This window comes from Quercus lobata, chromosome 5 (assembly GCF_001633185.2).
Source record: "Quercus lobata isolate SW786 chromosome 5, ValleyOak3.0 Primary Assembly, whole genome shotgun sequence".
NCBI classification, from domain to species: Eukaryota; Viridiplantae; Streptophyta; class Magnoliopsida; order Fagales; family Fagaceae; genus Quercus; species Quercus lobata.
The window spans coordinates 43,924,799-43,946,093 of record NC_044908.1 but is presented as its reverse complement, the minus strand read 5'-3'; the positions used below and the strand labels follow the sequence as shown (position 1 = coordinate 43,946,093).

The following is a 21,295-nucleotide window of genomic DNA, read 5'->3' as shown; positions in this document are numbered from 1 at the left end:
ATCCACCAATGTAGCCATCACTGTGTGCTAATAACCGTGCATGGGAAAAGTACAGACACCCTCCCTTAGCAAACCGGGAACTGTAACGACGTTGAAGCACTGCCTCCAAAACTCAAAGGCAGTGTGCCGCAGGAAAGGACAGACTGAAGTAGGAGATTCCATGAGGAAAGAAATATCATCGGGGATATCTTGATCCAACCCAAATTGCCTTCTCACCCAGTTGGCAGGATAGTGAACAAACCTATTGCCTTCATTAGCTAGGTAAGGCAGCCATCCGGCATTGGTAGCAGCAAGATAGGTGATCCCGGTTTCATCAAAACTAACCAATGGGGTAGTGGTCCCAATGGTGTCAACAAACGAACCCATGGTAGAATCCGCACAAGTGTAATCTGCACCCAAATTTCTATAGGCTCTTCAAGAGAAACCGACGCCCTCATCAAAAGATTCAACCACAGAATAGCCAATTGGCTTCAAACCAGACCAACGAAAAGCAAGCGGAAAATCGGATTCAAACCTACCACAAAAGTCAGTAATCACTTTTGGACATGTCTGGTACTTCTCTCTGGCAAACCGAGCGGATCTACACTTTGTCAAGTACTGAGCACAACGTTCAAACAACAGCTGCTGAAGTATGGTACAGTGAACGGAAGAGATAACAATGTGGTAGGACCCAGCCTGACTCTCATCACTACGGAGGATATCTAATTGAACATACAAATGTCCTAGGAACATAAGGGCCAGTGGCAGGCTCACCCCAGCAGATATTTTGATAGCCAAACGAAAGTACAAAGGCTTTATGGCGTAGTGGGGGTGGGACCCAAAAACAAACTTGCAATGTCAAAATGCAATAAAAGCTGCACGGCGGGCAGCAACAGAAAACTTAGAGGAAGAACTCACCCAGTATGACAACTTGACGTTTCCGGCCATCCTTTTCCTCAATTCAACCTCAATGGCCTCTTCCTCCAAAGAAAGCCCTAGGGCGGCAGGATCGGCATCGCTAAGAATGGGCAGGAGCAACTGGTTAGCCACATCTTCAAGGGTCACAGTGAGTTTGCCGCACGAGAAAAAGAAGGTGTGGGTGGTGGTACACCATCGCCGAACCAAATGACAGAGGTTATAGAGGTCCCGGAAATTCGACAAGCAGCGAGATGAGACTATAACCTTCAAGACGCCGGCTCTTTACAACAAACCCATAAAGCCCATATCGGAAAGCTCACTGTCAACCCATTCCTTCCAACCCAAGGCTATGCCGGACCCAAATTCAAAATGAAGGGGTACGGGAAGCGAGGTACCTTAACGAATGGACAGATCGGGGATCGAAGATGCTAAAGGAGCCCAAGAGACGTCGGGGTTTCGCCGGACAAGGGCAATCAATACACGGCCCGGCGGCGGCGGTACATAGTCACCAGGAACTTTTGGGAAGTGAGGATTGACTTTGTACCACGGGTCGATTAAAGGAGCGCATTCACTGTTGGGGTTGCGTTGCGTCTCTTCCTCAATGGACCGCTCCGAATTGGAACGTTCCATCTCCTCACCCACATCAGGAACGGTGAGAGAATCGGAAGCAATCGCCTTCCCTTTGCGGCGGGAAGAGCCTTGGCTTTTCACTGGCGACATGGTGAGAAGGCTTAGTCGGAGAAAATGGGTATGAGTGCTTGAAAAGAAAAAGGAGAGTAAGAGACGGAGAGTGTGTGTTCTGGGAAAAGAAAGAGTTTGTGATTAAAGTGCAGAAGGATTCTTCCTTAAATACCCAGGTCATTAATAATAGCACGAAAGAAGGTGACGGGTCAGCCATCAGAATGGGATGAAATTAATGAAGCGGTGGCTCTGTTTCGAAAATAACTGCCAAATTGGGAAATTCGAAGAGACAACCCTGTTCGTGGCAGGAAGGAAAATATATAAATAAATATATATATATATATATATATATATATATTTATGTATATATATGTGTATGTATAAGAAGGGGTCCACAGCTTAAAAAAAAAAGACCCGCAAAAAAGAGAAGAAGAAAAAAGATTAGAGAAGGGCAAAAACTCCTTTTCATTCACATATGAATCGCAAGAACGTTTCATATGTTTAGGGGGCTAAATGTTGAGGGCCATTTGTGGAAGCCTAGGCAGATAGAAAGAAAGCCCAATAATGAGGGCAACAAAGAATTGACAAAATAGATAGCAAAAACCCATTAGGCCCAAGCAGTAGGAATAATAGATCACAGACCCAACAAATAAACAAATAGAACTTGAAGAGGCAAGCGGTCTCAAAGAAGTCAGGAAAGAAAGAAATAGCATCCCATGGGCAGTATATGAGGTAGAAAAGTGAGAAATGGCTGTCGCAGGCCCAAGGCAATGCAAACTAAGAGAGTAAGGGGTTTATGGCAGGTCCATGAACCCCAAGGACAAGAATAAGGTTATTGGGCCGGGGAAGCCCAATGAAGTTAGTAAGAAGCCCATGGGAGTGTGGAATTAGCAAACGGGCTGAGGAAGTCCAAAGAAAGAAATTGGGCCGTGGATGCCCAAAGGAAAGCCCAAAGGGACATAGGAGCCTATCAGTAAAAGCAAAACAGTGCCCGTGACAGGCCACTGAGAAAAGGAACAAGCGGCTGGCCCAAAAGAGGTCCAGCAGGAATAATAGTTCAACGTTGCAAGAAATAAAGAAAATCAAGAGTGGACCAAAGAAATGTAAGGCCCATCACCAGACAAAGCCCAACTCTTGAATGGAACGGGAAACCAAAGAAAAGCCCACATAAAAAGGTCAGAAAACACAGACGGAGAGTCTCCAGATCACGGCAAACGCATGAGCAGCAGGCAGACTCTTGGACATATCTGAAAGGGAAGCACGCGCAAGGCCCAAGCACCACCAGCCTGTACCCAGCCAATATAGGACGTGGTAGGGCCATGTGTCAGAGGTAACAGGTAAAGGGGATATGGTTTGGTGGTGGGGAGAGGGGAAAAGATCTATTTTGCGGCTCCTGTCCAAGCCCTTTTGGGAGGTACGTCCTGCTAGGATGATAGACCACTCAAAAGAGGCAAGTTTAAGGGGGAACCGTTGGGTGCATGTCTTGAGAGAAAGAGAGAGAAAGCATTTATACCGTGGCAGGAAAGAAGTGCTATGGTAGACTGATGAATGAAACAAACCTGCCTTTGTCTGGCGAGGGTAAGTGTCACACACCTTTGGTGGTCGACAAGTACACCCAGACCAGACAAAGGCGGTTAAGGGGCAAAATGGTAAAAGATTGGTCACAGCAGGCACTATAAAAGGGCCTTTGCCGTGCCCTGAAAGAAGGACCGAAAAACAGAGTATTCACGGAGTAAAAAAAGAAAAGCAGAGTAAAAGAAAAGAAAAAAGATAAGAAAGAAAACAAAGAAAAAAAGAGAGAAAATTGAGGAAAAAAGAGATATAGTTCAAGGAGCATGCACCAGTAGGTCGGTTTCCCCTCTCTCCCCCTTCAAATCCTGCTCTCTTCCAAAATGTAACAAGGACCCCTTTTGAGAAGAGGCGTTCTCCCCTCTTTGGTTTTGCTTCGGCAGACTAAACTTAAAACTTGATTTATGCCCATTTGATTAGTTCGTATTATTTTCTTTCTCCTTTACTTTCTCTGTGAATGACATTATCATGACTGTACTCATGCTTTATAAGTAGGGATTACATAGCCATTTATTTAAATAGTCAGAATACTCTGTTTTGGTTATTATTATTATATCTGCCTGTCGTAACTCGTCTGAAACAGTTCTGCTTGTCGTAAGCTTACTCTTGGCAGACAAGGCATAAGTTTGTGCACAAACCGGCCCAAGTTGAGTTACAATTGGACCGGCCCCAACTCCTTTACTCAGAAACATTCGGGCCTATTACCGCAGGAGGCAGTCCAGCCCAACGCACAATACACAAAAAAGGCCCCTACATGCGTCACAATTTATAAAAAGTAATTCAGGTGTATTTATTTACTTTTTTCTGGATGAATTAGTGTATTTCTTTACTATATCATTAAAGCCACATCAATCACACCTTTTGTTAAGATAGTTTTGTAATATTTTTATAATAAAATTGATAGTATTTTAGCAATTTTTTCTTCAAAGAGTTAGAAAATTCTAAAACTACTATTAATTTTATTACAAAATGTTTATAAAATGATTTGATAATTATTATGATGAGTGCAACATTAACAACATAATAAATAAATAGATGAAAAAATTAAGTAAAATATTTTAGGCAAAATACATTAAAATTTTCAATTAAATTCAAATACTTAGTTGCATTAACCAATTTAACCTAATATAATTAGGTGTTCTCAGAGCATTCCCATCAAACATTCTAAAAAATTTAGCATTTACCATCTCAAAAATCAATTTTATAACATATAACACATCACTTTATTACAACATCCTTTACATTAAAATTTCTATTTTTTTAACACTTCATTTAAATATTCTTTCTTTATCATTTTTTATTCTTCCTCTCTCTGTCTCTGTCTCTCTCTCCTCTGTGTCTTTCTTTCTCAACCCATTGCCGTTGGCCACCATATCCACCCACCCATATCACAATCACCACATCCACCCACCATCGCCACCACTAGCTACCAGCCAGATCCATCACAACCACAAACAACAACCAAAAAAAAAAAAAAAAAAATCTATCCAATGTCTTCACCCATCCACCAAAACCACCATCAATGCCACAAATAACTGCAAATCCAAACCCTACCACCGCAACCTAACCTCACCCCAATACCAACAGCCACTACAAAACCCACCACCACCCACCCTGTTCTCAACCCCAGCCAAAACCCACCACCCTGATCTCAACTCTATCAAAACCATCGCCAAGCACCACCGATACCCACTAAATCACAAACCATACCCATCCACCACCACCGGTCCACCACAAAACTATACCCATCCAAAACCACAAACCATACCTATCCAAACCATACATATCCAAACCATACCCATCCACCACTGGTCCATCCACCGACAAGCTTGCGACGTTGCAGACAAAGAGCTTTTACTGATCAGCGACGTGTAGGGATCGACGACAGGCAGAAATCGGTGACAAGTAGTGATCGATAACGAGAGTGATCAGTGACGAGCAGAGATCAGGTTTTGGAAGAAGAGACAACGCTAGACCACAACAGACCATGAAACATCGGAGAGATAAGAGAGAAGTGAGATAGGAAAGAGAGATAGAAAAGAAATAGATCTATTGGGGGAATAAAAAACCTTTTTTTTTTTTTCTTTTTTTTACAATCCAGCTACAATGAGCTTGTATTAATACAAGCTCACTATAGCTTGGTGCTAAATCTTTTAAGATTTAGCATATTTGATGGAAGTGAATTTTTATCATTTGAGGTGCTAAAAATGCTAAAAAATAGCATTTAGCATTTTTAGCACCTTTAATGAGGATGGTCTTAGAAAAGATAATACTAATTGTGTTTTATAGGTGAATGCAACTAAGTGTTTGAATTCAATTGAGAACCTAATATACTAAATCTAAAATACTGTACCTAAGTTTTATTCCAAATAAAAAATACTACGAATTTCTTTTTTTGATGAACAAAATACTACAAATTTCACCAAATAAATGATAAGACTTACAAATGGATATGTCCAAAAAAAAAAAAAAAAAAACTATTTCAAACATTCAGTTATTAAATTGTTAAAGTACATCAATCACATTCATTAGCATATTAATTTATAAATATTTTATAGTAAAATTTATAGTAGTTTTAATTAACATTTTCATGACCTTATTGTTTTATAATTTAAAAAATGACATATAAATTTGTAAGACCTATGTACCGTAGTAAATGTCTACTATAACACTACTTAAAATTTTCATATCCGTTTCGCAAATAGTTAAGGTGGCAAATTAATATTGATTAGACTAATATCACTTTCATATGAATAAATTATTAACACTACTTGTATTATATACATAATTGGTTATGTTACGAACAAAATGTGTGAAATTTCTTCATTTTTCCCATTAATCTTAAGAGATTAAATTCTATAAGGATATGGTGTAAAACCCATGTTTTACCCCTTCAATCCCAACATGTCATATCATCTTATCACATATTTAAGAATAAACATAATCACACTTAATCAATTCTAATACTCATATCTAAATCGAACCAAATTGGGAATCTATCAAGATGTTATTAGGTGTAATAAGATATATTGAATTTTAAGTAAAATGCTGATATGATAGTCACTTATTGGATGGTGTAAAACATGGGTTTTACACCCCATCCTTATAGAATTTAATCTCTAATCTTAAAGGTAATGGCACTTCCTTTCCCAAAAATTAAATTAAAAACTCGAGTAAGATTAAATCAAACCAATCCATTACGGAAAGCAAGGTAGAAGAAATCTTTCATAATTTGCTCTTTGAACAAAGATCACTGATATTGATGGCCGCTGGAATATTTTTATTTTACCCTTTTTATTGTCTGGACATATTCATATTGAGCTTTAGTATATAGGAACTAGGAAGTGATAATCATATGTTTAAATCAATCTCTGCTTTGCAAGCAATGATCAATTGATCATTGAATCTTACCCGCTGGTGATGAGATCTATTGTAGAACGAATGTCCTTAAAGACAACGTTGTATGCCATTTCAGTAGGATGTATTGCGTCCCAAAATACATACTTAGAAGCATCAGTGCATACAGTTGAAGCTTGATTACACAAAATTGATGTTTCTACATATCCAGATCCACAACATCCGACATTAACCTCTTCATACCCTACAACAAAAATCACAGCTGATCAGTGAGTTGTGATTGTACTAAAGTTCTAAAAAAAGAATTCAAGTTAGATTTAGGCATAATCCTCAATGGCCAATTTTTTTAGATACGGTAGAATTTCAACTTATGACATTCGTTTTATGATAATTACTCTTTATTATCATGTCAAAACACCAGTTGATATATTTTTGGTGTAATTAGAGTTCGAATTTCATACCTTTTATTCTATAATAAGATATTTAACCAGTTGAACTAACTAGAACCTACATTATAGTCAATTTTAGGGTTACCCAAAAAACTATCCACTCACCATATTTTTCAGGGTATTGAACCATGTCGAACATCGGTCCATATATGTCAACGTAATAGATTTTGGCACCATGATTTGCTGAACTTTGTTGCATCTCATCCAATTCAGTTTGAAGCATTTGATTATAATCTCTTGCCACAGAGGAATACTGTTCAATACAACTACGATTGGTGAAAGTATTGTTGGAAGAAAAGGTGTCAACAATTGGCAAGCAGCCCATTGGAGGTAGCCCACACACCGCTATCTTTCGAGCCCCTTCATCCCACAAACCCTATAAAGCATAAACACAGATATCTCATCAGATTTGCATAACATAGGATATTCCAGATTGTGACTTAAAATCTGTCATTTAATTCAATGAATAAAATCTGTCATTTAATTGACACCCTTAATTTGTAGAAAGGGCTTTATTGGACTTTCTTGTTCTAGATGATTTTGGTGTCTCTGTGGTACCAAGTAAGAGAGAATTTGTTTTAAACTTTACAAATCATATTTTTCAAAGCAATCATGTCCATACATTCCTTTTCTTGTTCTTTCTTTTTCTTAGATATTCTTTGTTGTGGCTTCTTCTTTCTTTCCATTTTGGGGTATGCCCTTAAATGATTATAAATTGCTCTGATCCAGAGTTTAAAGTTCAAAGGCGTTCATGAATACCAAACGCAATATAATTTAACTTATGTAAATAGTACTATGAGGAGAAAGAACAAAGGAAGTAAATAATTGACTTCATGACAGATCCTTGATATCCTATTTATGGGGTTTTGCTTTCTTTTGAAATTTTCTAACAAATTTGTTACCTAAAAAATTCAATGAATTCCTCGGGTTGCTTTTAGAAGTCTTAGAATTAATTTGGATGATTTTATTCATCCAAAACTAATTTTGGTGGTTTTATTTTTATTTTTTTGGGAATGGGATATGTGACTAAAAGTGTTTCTTCTATACAATTTTTTTTAGAAGTGTTACAGTTACAACATTTTCATAACAAATTTTAAATATTAAATTATTACTAGTTATAATTTTGACCTATCATTGAAATTAATTTTTTGTCCATTAGTAATAGTCAATAACAACCTAATACTTAAAATTTGTTATGAAAGTATTGTGAACGTAGTAGCATTTATCATTTTGTCTAACTTGGCAACTCAGCTGGATAAGTGGATATGGATCTTTTGATTGAATTTTCAGACAATGCCAGCGATGTATTATACTAGCTATTATGTATATGTGTGGGGGAGGAGGGGGGACATTGCAAGCTAATATCTCAATTCGATCACTCCAACCCAATATCATCACTACCTTCATTGCTCTCCTAACTCTATCAGCAGAGACAGAACCAGTGACTCCTCTTACCTTGTGGTCCAATGGTGAAACCATGGACGGAGCCATTCATGGACCAAGGGGGGCAATGGCCCCCCCTAATTTTTTTTTTTTAAATAATATAATTATATAACTATATATTTAGGTACTAATTTTAGCAACTTCCTTCAATAAAATTACATTTTATCCCCCTTATTGATCATTATAGGAAAAATGTTATAGTTACAAACTTTTTTACAACATTTTTACAGACTATTGAGGTAGCAAATTCTTACTACTTTGCATCTGGGTCCACCATTTATATCACTTTTTTACTTACTAATAACCACTAATCACAAAAAAAAAAAATTTGTAAAAAAAATTTGTAGATCTAGTATTTTCCTCCTTTTAAAGTCCATAAAAAAATTTGTAGATCTAAAATCCAAAAAATATATATATATACAAGCCCAAAATATTAGCCCAACAACAAAAATTACCAATAGGCAGTAGCAAAGCTAAAAAATAAAAAATAAAAATTGAGACTAATCAACCAATTTTACCAAAAACAAACAACTTAGCCCTTTAAAAAACTTTAAACAAAATAATTTTGTCCTTACTAACAAAAGACACATTCTACACACACATAAATAATAATAATAATAATAAAAGAAAACCTTTGCCGGCTAAGCAATTTGTCCCCCTTATTGATCGTTATAGGAAAAATGCTACAGTTACAAACTTTTTTACAACATTTTTACAGACTATTGAGGTAACAAATTCTTATTGGTTTGCATCTGGATCCACCACTTATATCACTTTTTTACTTACTAATAACCACTAATCACAACAAAAATTTGTAAATCTAGTATTTTCCTCCTTTTAAAGTCCATAAAAAAATTTATAGATCTAAAATAAATAATAAAAAAATATATATATATATATATATATATACAAGCCCAAAATATTAGCCCAACAACAAAAATTACCAATAGGCAGTAGCAAAGCTAAAATAAAAAAATAAAAAAAATTGAGATTAATCAACCAATTTTACCAAAAACAAACAACTTAGCCTTTTAAAAAACTTTAAACAAAATAATTTTGTCCTTACCAACAAAAGACACACTCTATACACACATAAAAATTTAAAAAAAAAAAAAAGTAAAATCTTTGCCGGCTAAGCAATGGAGCCAAAAGCCGAAATCACTGCATATAACTAACAATAAAACCGCCCCCTCTAACTTTAAGTTCTGGCTCCGTCCCTGACCGCGAAACGTGTATAGAGCATGAGATGTAAGGGAAAATCTGAACGTGTATGAGTGTGATTGGTGTTGGCCCCCACTTGTAGTACTTGAAGGAGTGAATGCTATTATCTCAATTCAATAATTTACCTTTTGAACTCTCTAAATATTTCTTTTTCTTTTTTTTTTTCCTCTCAAAATATCTTGTATCAATTGTATTAGAGCTAGGCATAGAGAAAAAATTATTTAGATGTTTGGAGAAATACGCTATCATGAAAATGGTGTAGGAAATAAGGAGGGTGATAAACAAATTAAAGAAATCAACTAAGGAGGGTAATGAAGACAATGGGAGCTTTATAAAGTCACATTATTTTAGCTTCATGATTGAAGACATTATTGTAAAGTCACACGATACACATTCCTTTTAGTAGAAGGAAGTGGTCCATTGTAAGCGAAAAGACCTAGGACCAAGTACATATACAACCACAAATTCCAGATGGATAGTATTTATTACACACCCTATTAGGCTATTATACACTCACACCCATGCTCTGCTCATAAATGTGTGAACAAGTTTTACCCAATTTTAGATTATGCCGGTGAGGGAAAGGGTCTGACTTTAATGGGTAAGGAATGGTAAGTGTATGAGTGCACGAGGTGAAAGGGAACGCGCGTGGGTGTAGTTGGTCCCACATGGGCAGCACTTGAAGGTGTGAATGAGTGGGACAATCCTTTGAGAGACATTAGGAGCTGAGTGTTTGAGTTTATTTGCTTTTGTTGAATCTATTCAGGATAAGCTCTTAGCCTAAAAGATTATAATAGCTCATGATTATAGAGATTAAAGAGTGGGTCCAATTTAAGATTAGGTTATAGACTTTTGTATGAACTAATTGCAAACCCAAACCCACGAAATGTAATGTGTGCAAATATATAAATATTTTGTAATGTGATATAATTAATTTTTTGAAATTTATTGAAGATAATATATTATGATTAATTGTTTTTAAAAGAAATATACTCACTTAGCAAATACGTGTATTAATTTTTAACAATTAATACTTTTCATTTAGTCAAAGCTATAAAGGGAGAGAAGGGATCCGTGACAGAAAACATAATAGAAAACATTAAAACACATCAATCCAAAGTGGGGTTATCAAAAATACAAAAACTCATCAACCCAAAGCAAGCCAGCGAGAAGGAATTAGAAAATAAATAAATAAATCCATTAAAGAAGAGGACTATAAGAGTAGTCACCTTTTTTTCAAGGGAAAAACATGGACTAAATGAAAGAGAAATGTGCAAGGGGGAGTAATAACAAATTTATAAAAAATAAAATTGGGATAAAAAAAAAAGTTAAGAAAGGGAAGGAAAGAGTTGGAAGAAGAGTTAAAAAAAGGAAGAATGATGGTTAAGTAAGATTAAATGATTGAATTGGTAAAGTTGTATGGTTGGATTTGAAAAGTTAGTAACTAAATAGTTTCTAAAATTAAGTATGCCTTTGGGATAAGTTGAAAATTTCAGCTTATTTGCAATTTCAACTTATTTTTACTACTATTTATAAGTTCCACTGCACTTTTAGTACTATTCATGGATTTCACTATACTATTCAATTAATTTTTACCTTTATCTATAGTATTTTCAACAAAAAGTTTTCAATTTCTACTAAATAAACTGTTCCTTAACGGAGACTAAATGATTGGATTTGTAAAGTTAATATTTCTTTATTTTTAATATTGTTCAACAAATAAAAGAAAATTTATAGAAAAAAGATGATGATGTAGCTAATGAGGTGATGCAATAAATTGTCTAATATTATTTCACTTGGTGTAGGAGGTCAGGCTCCCTAGAAGGATACTCTTCTCTACAAATTCTAATTCTTTCTTCTATCTAAAGAATTGGAGTTCTCATTATTGGCTAATTTGTGAGTTCGAAATCAAGATGAACCTCATATGGCTAGCTTAGTACCCTAACCAGGTTATCAGGACATGCTAGTAGACTATACATTTATCTCTAGTAAAACCACAGAATATCATGATCAAAAAAATATAATTTCACATAATATTCAATTTATTATACTTGTCAAGATAAAAGGTAATCATGTTTAGTTCGTAGTATATCCTTAGTTATTATCTATATGCTAAGGCTAAGCAATGACCAAGATATTTATCATTATATCTGTTTGATAATAATTAATAAAAATGGCAGGAGATGCAAACCTGAATGAACTCTTTAACCTGTTGAAGTAAGAATCGCTGGTAACTTGAGACATTGTAGCTCTGTCGTCTAACTGGTACAGTATAATAGTTGACAACGAAGTCGTTTGTACCAGCACTGATGACGAACACTGCATTATTGATATGGTCTTCGATTCCTTGGTTTCCAATCGCTGGCTCAATTTTTTTCTTATACTCTCTAAAATAGTCCAGTTGCTTTGACATTGGAATTACATTCTGAGACAAAATTAATCCACCCGAACGGGTGATTTAGATTTAATGTCCAGACAAACATTTATAGAAATTAAAATAGCCAAAAAAAAAAAAAAATACTCTTTGAGAAGTTGGTGAAAATTTGGACAACATTCGGCCATTACATATAGAAATTGACAAAATTTAAGTACAGTATCTTAGGTGTTGTTTCTTAAATTCCCCTCTTAAAATTCAACTATGTGGCTACTTAACTAAAAAATACACTTCTATTCAATGAGAAAAAATTCACATGATAGAATTTTAACATCTACTGTACCTAAGTCTTGCTCTATAAAAATTAGGTAAATACTAGATTGACAAAGTTTTAGTTACTTGTAGTCAATGGCTACAACTTGCACTAAAAAAATTAATATGATTATATATTTTGAAAATTTAATCATTGAATTGCATTTTCTTTATGTCCTTAATATGCATGTTAAATTTCATGTCAATCAAATGTTATTTACTATTTGGTTCATAAACTTATTTTTAATGTATAATTTTATATTACAAAAATTTAAAATTTAAACATTTAATTGATGACATAGTTATTGATCTTTGATATTCTAGAAATTTTACAAGTATAAAAAATATTTTAAAAAAAAATGTAATTCAATGGTGTATTTTTCCAAACTCACATTTAAAAAATATTGAATGAAGTTGTAGCTAAACTTTTTCCATTCTAGATATTCCATTGTTAGAGTTGTAGGAGTTTTGATTCAAAAAAATTGATAGCTATGTACTTAGTAAAGTCATATTGTTTGTGTACTCAAGCCCAAGCGTAGACCCAGAAGAATTGGACTTAAATCCATTAAATTAATAGAATTTGAAGGGAAATAACTAGACCTGAACCCAACTTCTTGAAATGCCGAGTGAGGCCAGGTCAACAAATACTCGACCCTACTTGACCTATTTTTTAAAGAAGGGATCTTATTTACAAATAAATAAAAAAACAAACCTTTTGCTTATTAATTTCTTTTATATTTGAAGGTACAATGCAAATTATAATCTGTAACCAACTTTGCATGATCTAAAAAAAAAAAAAAAAACCTATTTTTTAAAGAAGGGATCTTATTTAAAAATAAAAATAAAAACAAACCTTTTGCTTATTAATTTCTTTTATATTTGAAGGTACAATGCAAATTATAATCTGTAACCAACTTTGCATGATCTAAGATATAAAAAATAAAAAAATAAAAATAATAAAAAAAAATATATATGTTTTTTGAACTCTCTTTAATGGTGCATGATTTTTTTTTTTTTTTAATTCGATAATTACAATTGAAGAGGGGGAGATTTTAATACTAGATATTATAGACACACCTTGATGTTATAGCACACAATCTCTTAAACATTTTTATAATCACAATTGCTTTTTAATCAACTTTTAGTATTAGTCCATGAAACAATTTATAGTGATGATATACTGTACTCAAAAAAAAAAAAAAATTGGTCTATGAAATTTAGTTGTCTTTTTTCTTCGTTTATTTATGGTAATAATTGTAGGTTCCAATTAGTTTAACAAGTAAAGTCTCTGATGGTTGTATAAGAGATTTGGAGTTCAATCCCCGCCTACACAAAAAACTGATTGGTGTCTTGGTCTGATGATAAAGAGCAATCATCAGGAGCGGACGTCATAGGTTGAAACTCTCTCTCAAAAAAAAAAAAATTTAAGGTGATAATATTTTTCGTAAATTGTGGATTGTGTAAACTTAAGGATTTATGTATTATTTAAATTTTATTTTTGAGTCTTTTTTTTATTTGTTCTCTTATTTTTAATGAAAGAAATCCAAGTACAACATAATAATAATAATAATAATAATAATAATAATAATAATAATAATAATAATATATTATTATTATTATTATTATTATTATTATTATTATTATTATTATTATTATTATTATTATTATTATTATTATACTGCATGAGAAAAATATAGGTCACCCTATAACCTAATTAACCTAACCTATATCTTGGTCAACTTGACTCACTCACAACCTATTTAAAAGATCCTGTTTCCAACCCAAACCCAATCTAACTTATTGTAAACCGATTAATTCAACCCAATCAATTTGTCAAGTCTACCCAAGCCCATCCTTGGCCTCACTATACGCTTGTACTACTGTACTATTTATGTTATATGATTGTGATATACATTTTACTTGTGTATTGCTAATACTCTTTAGTCTTACTCATAGTTTTAAAAACTAGACAGGATTGGCCGGTTCAACCGAAAACCGACCACCAATCCGATCTGGTTATAATTAAAAATCGAAAAGTATCTAAAAACTGAGAATAACTAAAAACTGGCCGGTTCAACCGTAAAAATCGAAAACCAGTATGGTTGAATGGGTTATTGGTCGGTTTGCTTAAAACACCAAAATGCAACAATTTTAACTAGATAATAAAGATCTGAAAAACAAAACAATCAACTATGACCATCCTTAGCTACTGAAAAAGAAAAAGTATAAAAAATTTAATAAAAAAAAAAAAAAAAGTAGTTGAGGAGAGGGGTTCTTCAATGGAGGCACTATTTGACTATATGAGCACACACAAGCATTTTGACCAAGACAACTTAGACAAGTCTAAAAGAAAAGTAGAAGAAGTAGATCTAAGTTGAGAGAGAAGGGAGAAATAAACTTTAATAAAAGAAGTGGGGATGACTAAGAGCATCTCCAGTGATGTAGTCAAATGCATAAAAATCTCAATAATAGAGAATGACGCCATAAAAATGGTCTCCAATGGACTCTTTATACCCAGAATTTTTTTTGGCTCATGAACAGTAGTCATCAAGTCTAATGGGCTACTGTTCATTCTTCAAATGTTTTTTTTTTCTATTATAATAATCAGGTATTGAATAAAAAAATGTTGAAAGATATGTAGTTCTTAAAAAAAGAATAAATAATGAATGAAAAAATAATATTTAAATGAGGTAGAGAATGAGATAGAGAATCTGATGGAAAATGTATTTGAAAAAATGAGTAATTAAAAGGTAAAAGTTACTGTTTATTCTCCAAACAGCAAGGACGGACCTACACTATGCAAGAGGGGGGCCATTGCCCCCCCCCCCCCCAATTAAAAAAAAAAAACTAGTATAAAAATATTAAGATTTGCCCTTATATATATATTTGTCTCTCCTCCTCTAAAATATTTAGATATTGACTTACAAGAAAATAAATAAATAAATAAAATTCATGTCCCTTTAACTACAAAACCAAAATTAAAAAAAATAAATATAAACTAAACAAAAATCGCACACAAAATAAGAAACACTTATTTTGTATGTTATACTTTGTTGATGTGTTTTATAATATGAAATGTTTAAGAAATACTTATTTTGTAGGTAGTAATTTGTTGAATATGAAATAGATATTAGTTTTTATTTTCATAAATTTTTTTTTTTGGTTTTAAGCTTTGGCCCCCCAGGTATGAATCCTGGTTTCGTCCCTGCCAAACAGTACAAAAATTTGATGAATCTGCTGAAGATACTATTCGGCGAAAATAACAAGGAGGGAAAACAAGTGGGTTAGGTAGGAAAGTGGGTTAGGTGGGGTATTAAATGGTTTTTTTTTTTTTTTTTTTCAATGTTGTCTTGTAGTGTATGTATCAGTATTAGTGTCGATCTTTTAAGGGTGTGTTTTTTGCTTCTGGGCTTTGGGCAACCTTTGGGCTATTAGCGTATTTCATGAACTTTGATACAGAGGAAAAGAACCAAGTAACGTGTGCATATAAATAAATAATAATAAGATATAATATATGTAGCTAAAGCATAATATATATTAAAAAAAATGCACAATAATAATCCATATAAATTTAATAATAAATAATAATACATTTTGTTTTGAAATAATTTAATGACTAATATATAAGTTGTGGATTTGTTATTTTAATACTATATTCTAAATATTCTTTGTTTCAAACTTATTTCATATTCTATTATATATATTTTATAATTTAAAATTATTAATTATGATGACATTGGATCGACCATTAATCCAACCATGGTCCGACCATAAAATCGGGAATCACTATCTTTTCGGTTGTTTGACTGGTCCGACTTTTAAAACCATGATCTTACTATCATCCAATATATAAAGAATATTCATACAAAAACTCAATATATAGAGAATTTTATTCTCAAATTCCAACATGCCATCGGAACCAAAACTCTAGCTTCATGGTGTTGCCATAGTAGTGATTGTCTTCTCCAGAATTCCTTTAAATACTACTAACATGCTTCATCGTTACAAGACTGCTGCCTTTCTCAAATATCTTAATTCGGAGCCTCTATATAAACAAGCCTCCATTGTACAATATTAAATCATTTTTATTGCATTCTTAATTCCAACAAATATTATATATTCAATCACAAAACTTATCATAACTCTCTCTCTCTCTCTCTCTCTCTCTCTCTCTCTCTCTCTCTCTCTCTAGAGACTTCAAGAAGAAAAAAAATTCACACAATACCCTTATAAATAGCCTAAAGATTTGAATCCAAGCTAACATTTCTTTTTGGATCTATTGGGGTACATAAGTGAGTGATCCATGACCTCTTTTGTTTTTGTACCTATCTAATTAAATTCTTCAATGTTAGAGATATATTGGACATATTAGTTCAATGTAATAGGCCCAAGGCCACTCCTGCTTGTACTAGTAGTCTAGGGTTTAGTCGCATATATATATATATATATATATATACTCATGTTAAGGTTCATTGTAACACAGGATTTGCACTACACTTATATACAATAAACATGTAGTCCTTAAGGGTTTCTTCCATGGATGTGAGTCAATAAGGCTGAACCACATAACCCTCGTGTTCTTGGTATTCATAATCTATACTTCCCATTCTGCATCCACTCTAGCAAATACAACATGGTATTACATTACAAGAAGATTCCCACATGCACACCACCATTTGAAGTCACAAATCTGTCTTCGAATCTAGACTCCACAGTATCACGCAACCACCATGGCTCAATGTTGTGTCTAAGATCCAAGATCTTAGGAAAACTGTGACTTACTTCTCAGATTTGTGCACATCAAGCTTTAGCCTAACAAAACCAATCACACAGACATGCTCAATGGCCTCCCGCGACCAAAACCCAGGAACTCGGTCTCCATCGGCAACTACACGTGCTACCATGTGTGGCCATAGACTCCAAAACTTCCTCCACGAGCCGCTTCAAATTCTTAACTCCTAAATCAGCTTTTAGGGACACATGCTGCCATGTTGGCCTCGTCATCCGCCGCTCTACGAAGCCTAAGAATTTGGCCCTCATCTGAGCTAACACGCACTCTCACATGCCTTCTATATGTTGGTTGTCACCTCCACGTGCCGTTGCTGTCAAGCACCATCCACGTGCTAAAAAACTATGTCGGCCTTCTTTTGATGTCATCCATGATGTCAACAAGAGCCACATAAGCCCTAGCCATGTCAGCGTCTAGTTAGTGTCATGTCACAGGACCATGTCAGGGTCTTTACAACCTGATCTGTGACCTGACTCGGACAACCCAAAACCGACCCGGATCGTGTAGACCATTGACTGACTGTTGTCCCATTGACCGTTGACTTTGACCTTTGTGTTGGCCATTGACCAAAAGTCAAAATTTCCGAAATGGCCTATCTTGCTCGGTTTTTTGCGTTGATTCCAAGTTTGGACTCTGTTTCTTCATTTAAAACTCAAAAGTCACTTAATTGGCACATTTTTCATCATGATTTCTTCAAGGCATTACCAATCGATCTTCTCATGCTTATCCAACCTCAAGCCTTCATCGAACTTCTGTCTTGATCAAGTTGGAGGGAGGATGTTAGAGATATATTAGACATATTAGCCCAATGTAATAGGACCAAACCCACTCGTACTTGTACTAGTAGTCTAGAGTTTAGTCATATATATATATACTCATGTTATAGTATATTGTAACACAAGTTATTATACTACACTCTTAAGGGTTTCCTCTGTGGACGTAGGGCAACAAGGTTGAACCACGTAACATTCGTGATCTCGGTATTCCTATTCTAATCTTCCCCTTCCGCATTCACTCTAGCATATACAACATGATATAACATATCGTGTTGCTAATATATTTAACGTAGTATTAGAGCCAAACTTTTTCCTTGGCATTAAGCAAATATCTCTACCTATAAAGAAGATTCCTACATACACATTTGAACCCCACAATAGTGCCATTGCTTGACTTCAGATCTAAACCCCACGTCATCACACAGTTCCCATGGATCATCATCACTGCCTTGCCATAGTGTCTTAGATCATAAGCCTAAGCAATATGTGCCTCTCCCTTTCAGATATGTACAAATTAGGCCCTCTCTTGATGAAACCAACCACATAGACGTGCTTCATGGCCTCCCACAACCAAAACCTAGGAATTTGGTCTCCACTAGAAGCTTCACGCACTGCCACAGATTCTAGCACTTACTCCATGTGTGGCCACAGATTCTTGACTCCAAGATCGGATTTTAGTCATACGCACTAACATTTAGACCTTGTCGTCTACCAATCTACAGAATCTTAGAATTTGGCCCTCATTTGACCTCCCACACACTCTCACGCACCTTCTGGATATCTAGACTCACCTCCACGTGCTAGAATTGAAGCACATGCCGTAGAATCTGCTAATGTTATTTGACATCATCTGATGACATCACTAAGCCACGTTAGTAGGCACGCAAGCGAAGCCACATCAACCTTAGTCCGCCTCACGCCACAACATCAGTTTACAAACTCAATGGATCCATGTGCCTCAACTCGGAACCAGACTGACCGACCCAGATTGGACCTCATCCATTGACTTTGATGATTATTGTTGACTTTGACTTCTTGCATTGCCCATTGATTAACAGTCAAAATTTTTGAAAGGGGCTATTTTGCTTAATTTTTCACATAGATTTTGATTTTGGAGTCTGTTTCTTCATTTGAAGCTCCCTTTGTTTCTTCATTTGAAGCTCCAAAATTGCTTAATTGGCACATTCTTCATCATGGTTTCTTCAAAGGTATTCTCCATGGCAACTCCAAGGGATCTTCTCATACTTTTCCAATCTTAAACCTTCATCGAGCTTTCATATTGAGTTTAAGGGAGGGTGTTAGAGATATATTAGACATATTAACCCAATGTAATAGGCTCAAGCTCACTCCTGCTTGTACTAGTAGTCTAGAGTTTAGTTGTCTTTATATACTTATGTTAGAGTTCATTATAACATAGGATTTTTATTACACTCTTATATAATAAAGATGTAGCCCTTAAGGGTTCGTTCATGGACGTAAGCCAAACCACATAACTCTCGTGTTCTCGGTGTTCCTATTCTATGCTTCATCTTCCGCTTCCACTCTAGCATATGCAATATGGTATAACACATCACGTTGCTAATATATTTAACATTCAATATTATTTTTTGAATAATTCAATAATTAGGAGTGGAAGAATTTAAACCCTAAATATTTTTGTTGAAGACACCATGAATTACCAATTAAAATACAAGACTCTTAGCAGATTATTCACTAAATAATTGAATCACTTGAAAGCATTGATTATATATAAATATTTTACATCATCTAATCATCTTTTATGCTATTTGATTTTTCAACATTAAAAATCGGTAATTTCATGCTAAATAGCAAATACAACCGTACAATCTAGTCATATTAATCATAGGATAAAATCCTGAAAAGAATTGGGAGGGCACTATCCAGCAGCAAAAACATGTAATATGAGGTTGAGCTATTGTACACACATAGGTGAGTTTGACATTAGTTTTAAGTTTTAGCTTTTAATTTTTAACTTTTACGTATAATTTTTCAAAACTTTATTTTTTCCGCTTTTTCTCACTTCTTAAAAAAAAATTTCAAAGTACAAATATACTCTAATACACTTTTATCAAAAATATTTCAGCAAAAAGTTAAATAAGCTATTCTTAAACTAACACTAAAATGTTGGGCAAAACAGAGAAGGAAGGAACAAAAAAAAAAAAAAAAAATTCTCTTTTTGTATATATAGTTGCAAGAGAATTTAAAATTTATGGTGTCCTCATAATGATTGTTCTTATCACATATCAAGATATCAATGACTTTATTTATTTTTTTTTTGTAGATGAGATTCCAACCAAGTCTTCAGGGATGGAACTAGGATCAAAATTTGGGGGGGCCAAAACTTCAATAAAAAAAAATTCTTTAAAATACAAATTAGCATATATTTAATGTTAAGAAAATATCAGCAAAAGAGAGGAGAAACAAAATAACCGTTTATTAATACATTTTAAATTAATAATTTAAAAATAGAATTCAAGATTCTTTTAAATAACAAAAATCATCTATAGTTGATTTTGTACTAAACTTTGCAACAATCTCCCTTTCAATCCTAATTTTCTTTTGATTAATGATACATGAATTTATAAAATTTATAAAATAAAATTTGTAATACTAATGACTGTACACTACACATTAGCACCAATTTATTAACGCAACTATTCAATTCTATAATACCCCACATAAAATTAAACTAATTTACTAATAAACAACCAACTAGTAAGTAGTAAATTAAAATATATATATATATATATATATATGTATTTTAAGTTAAGAATTAATAGCCAAACACACTTGCCATCCCACCCCACACACCGATTAATGGCCACCCACGCACCCCACTCTCATTCACTACAAATACATTAACTTGGTTTGTAATTTTTATTCATCTATCTTTCTTCTTTTTTTCTTTGCGCATTTTTTTTTTCTTTTCAGCAAAAATAGTCATATTTTTTTCACTAAAATTCAACTAATCAATCTTAACACTCGTAAAAAAAAGGTTGGATCTAAGAAAAAAGAGTAGGAAACAGCCAACATGGTAACACAAATGTTGTAGTATAGTTGTTTGCTGGGTTTTATCGTTTTCATGGGCCAGTTTGTAACTTATTGGGAGGAGGGGGCCAAAAATAATTATTTTGGACTCAATTGTTAAACTATTCATTAAATGTGTATATTATTACTATTTAATAAAAAAATTTTGGGGGGGGGGGGGGGGGGTTGGGAATGGCCTCCTCAGCCCTTTACTAGTTTCGTCTCTGCAAGTCTTTCATTTAAGGACAAGAAAATTTTTTTTTTCTTAATATATAGAGACTTTATCATTTAAAAAACTAATTAAAACCCATAATTCCTTTTCTAATTAAAAATTTGGTAACTTCTGTTTTGCATGAAGCTATCTAATATTTAATTTAAA

At 33.9% G+C, this 21,295-nt stretch overlaps 1 protein-coding gene across 2 annotated transcripts in view; it reads right to left on the bottom strand.

The window, feature by feature from the left end:
- The window catches only part of LOC115992377 (GDSL esterase/lipase At5g45960-like), a 33,380-nt gene that overhangs the window by 10,719 nt on the left and 1,366 nt on the right, over positions 1–21,295 (bottom strand). The window contains exons 3-6 of one of the 2 annotated variants that reach the window (XM_031116561.1): positions 11,809–12,042; positions 7,059–7,329; positions 6,559–6,748; positions 4,344–5,117 (exon numbers count right to left, since the gene is read on the bottom strand). In XM_031116561.1, coding sequence (XP_030972421.1) covers positions 5,093–5,117; positions 6,559–6,748; positions 7,059–7,329; positions 11,809–12,042 — 720 coding nt within the window. In that variant the 3' untranslated portion in view covers positions 4,344–5,092. Of the gene's footprint in view, positions 1–4,343; positions 5,118–6,558; positions 6,749–7,058; positions 7,330–11,808; positions 12,043–21,295 lie in introns of those variants that run through there. The other variant, XM_031116560.1, reaches the window with a different exon arrangement.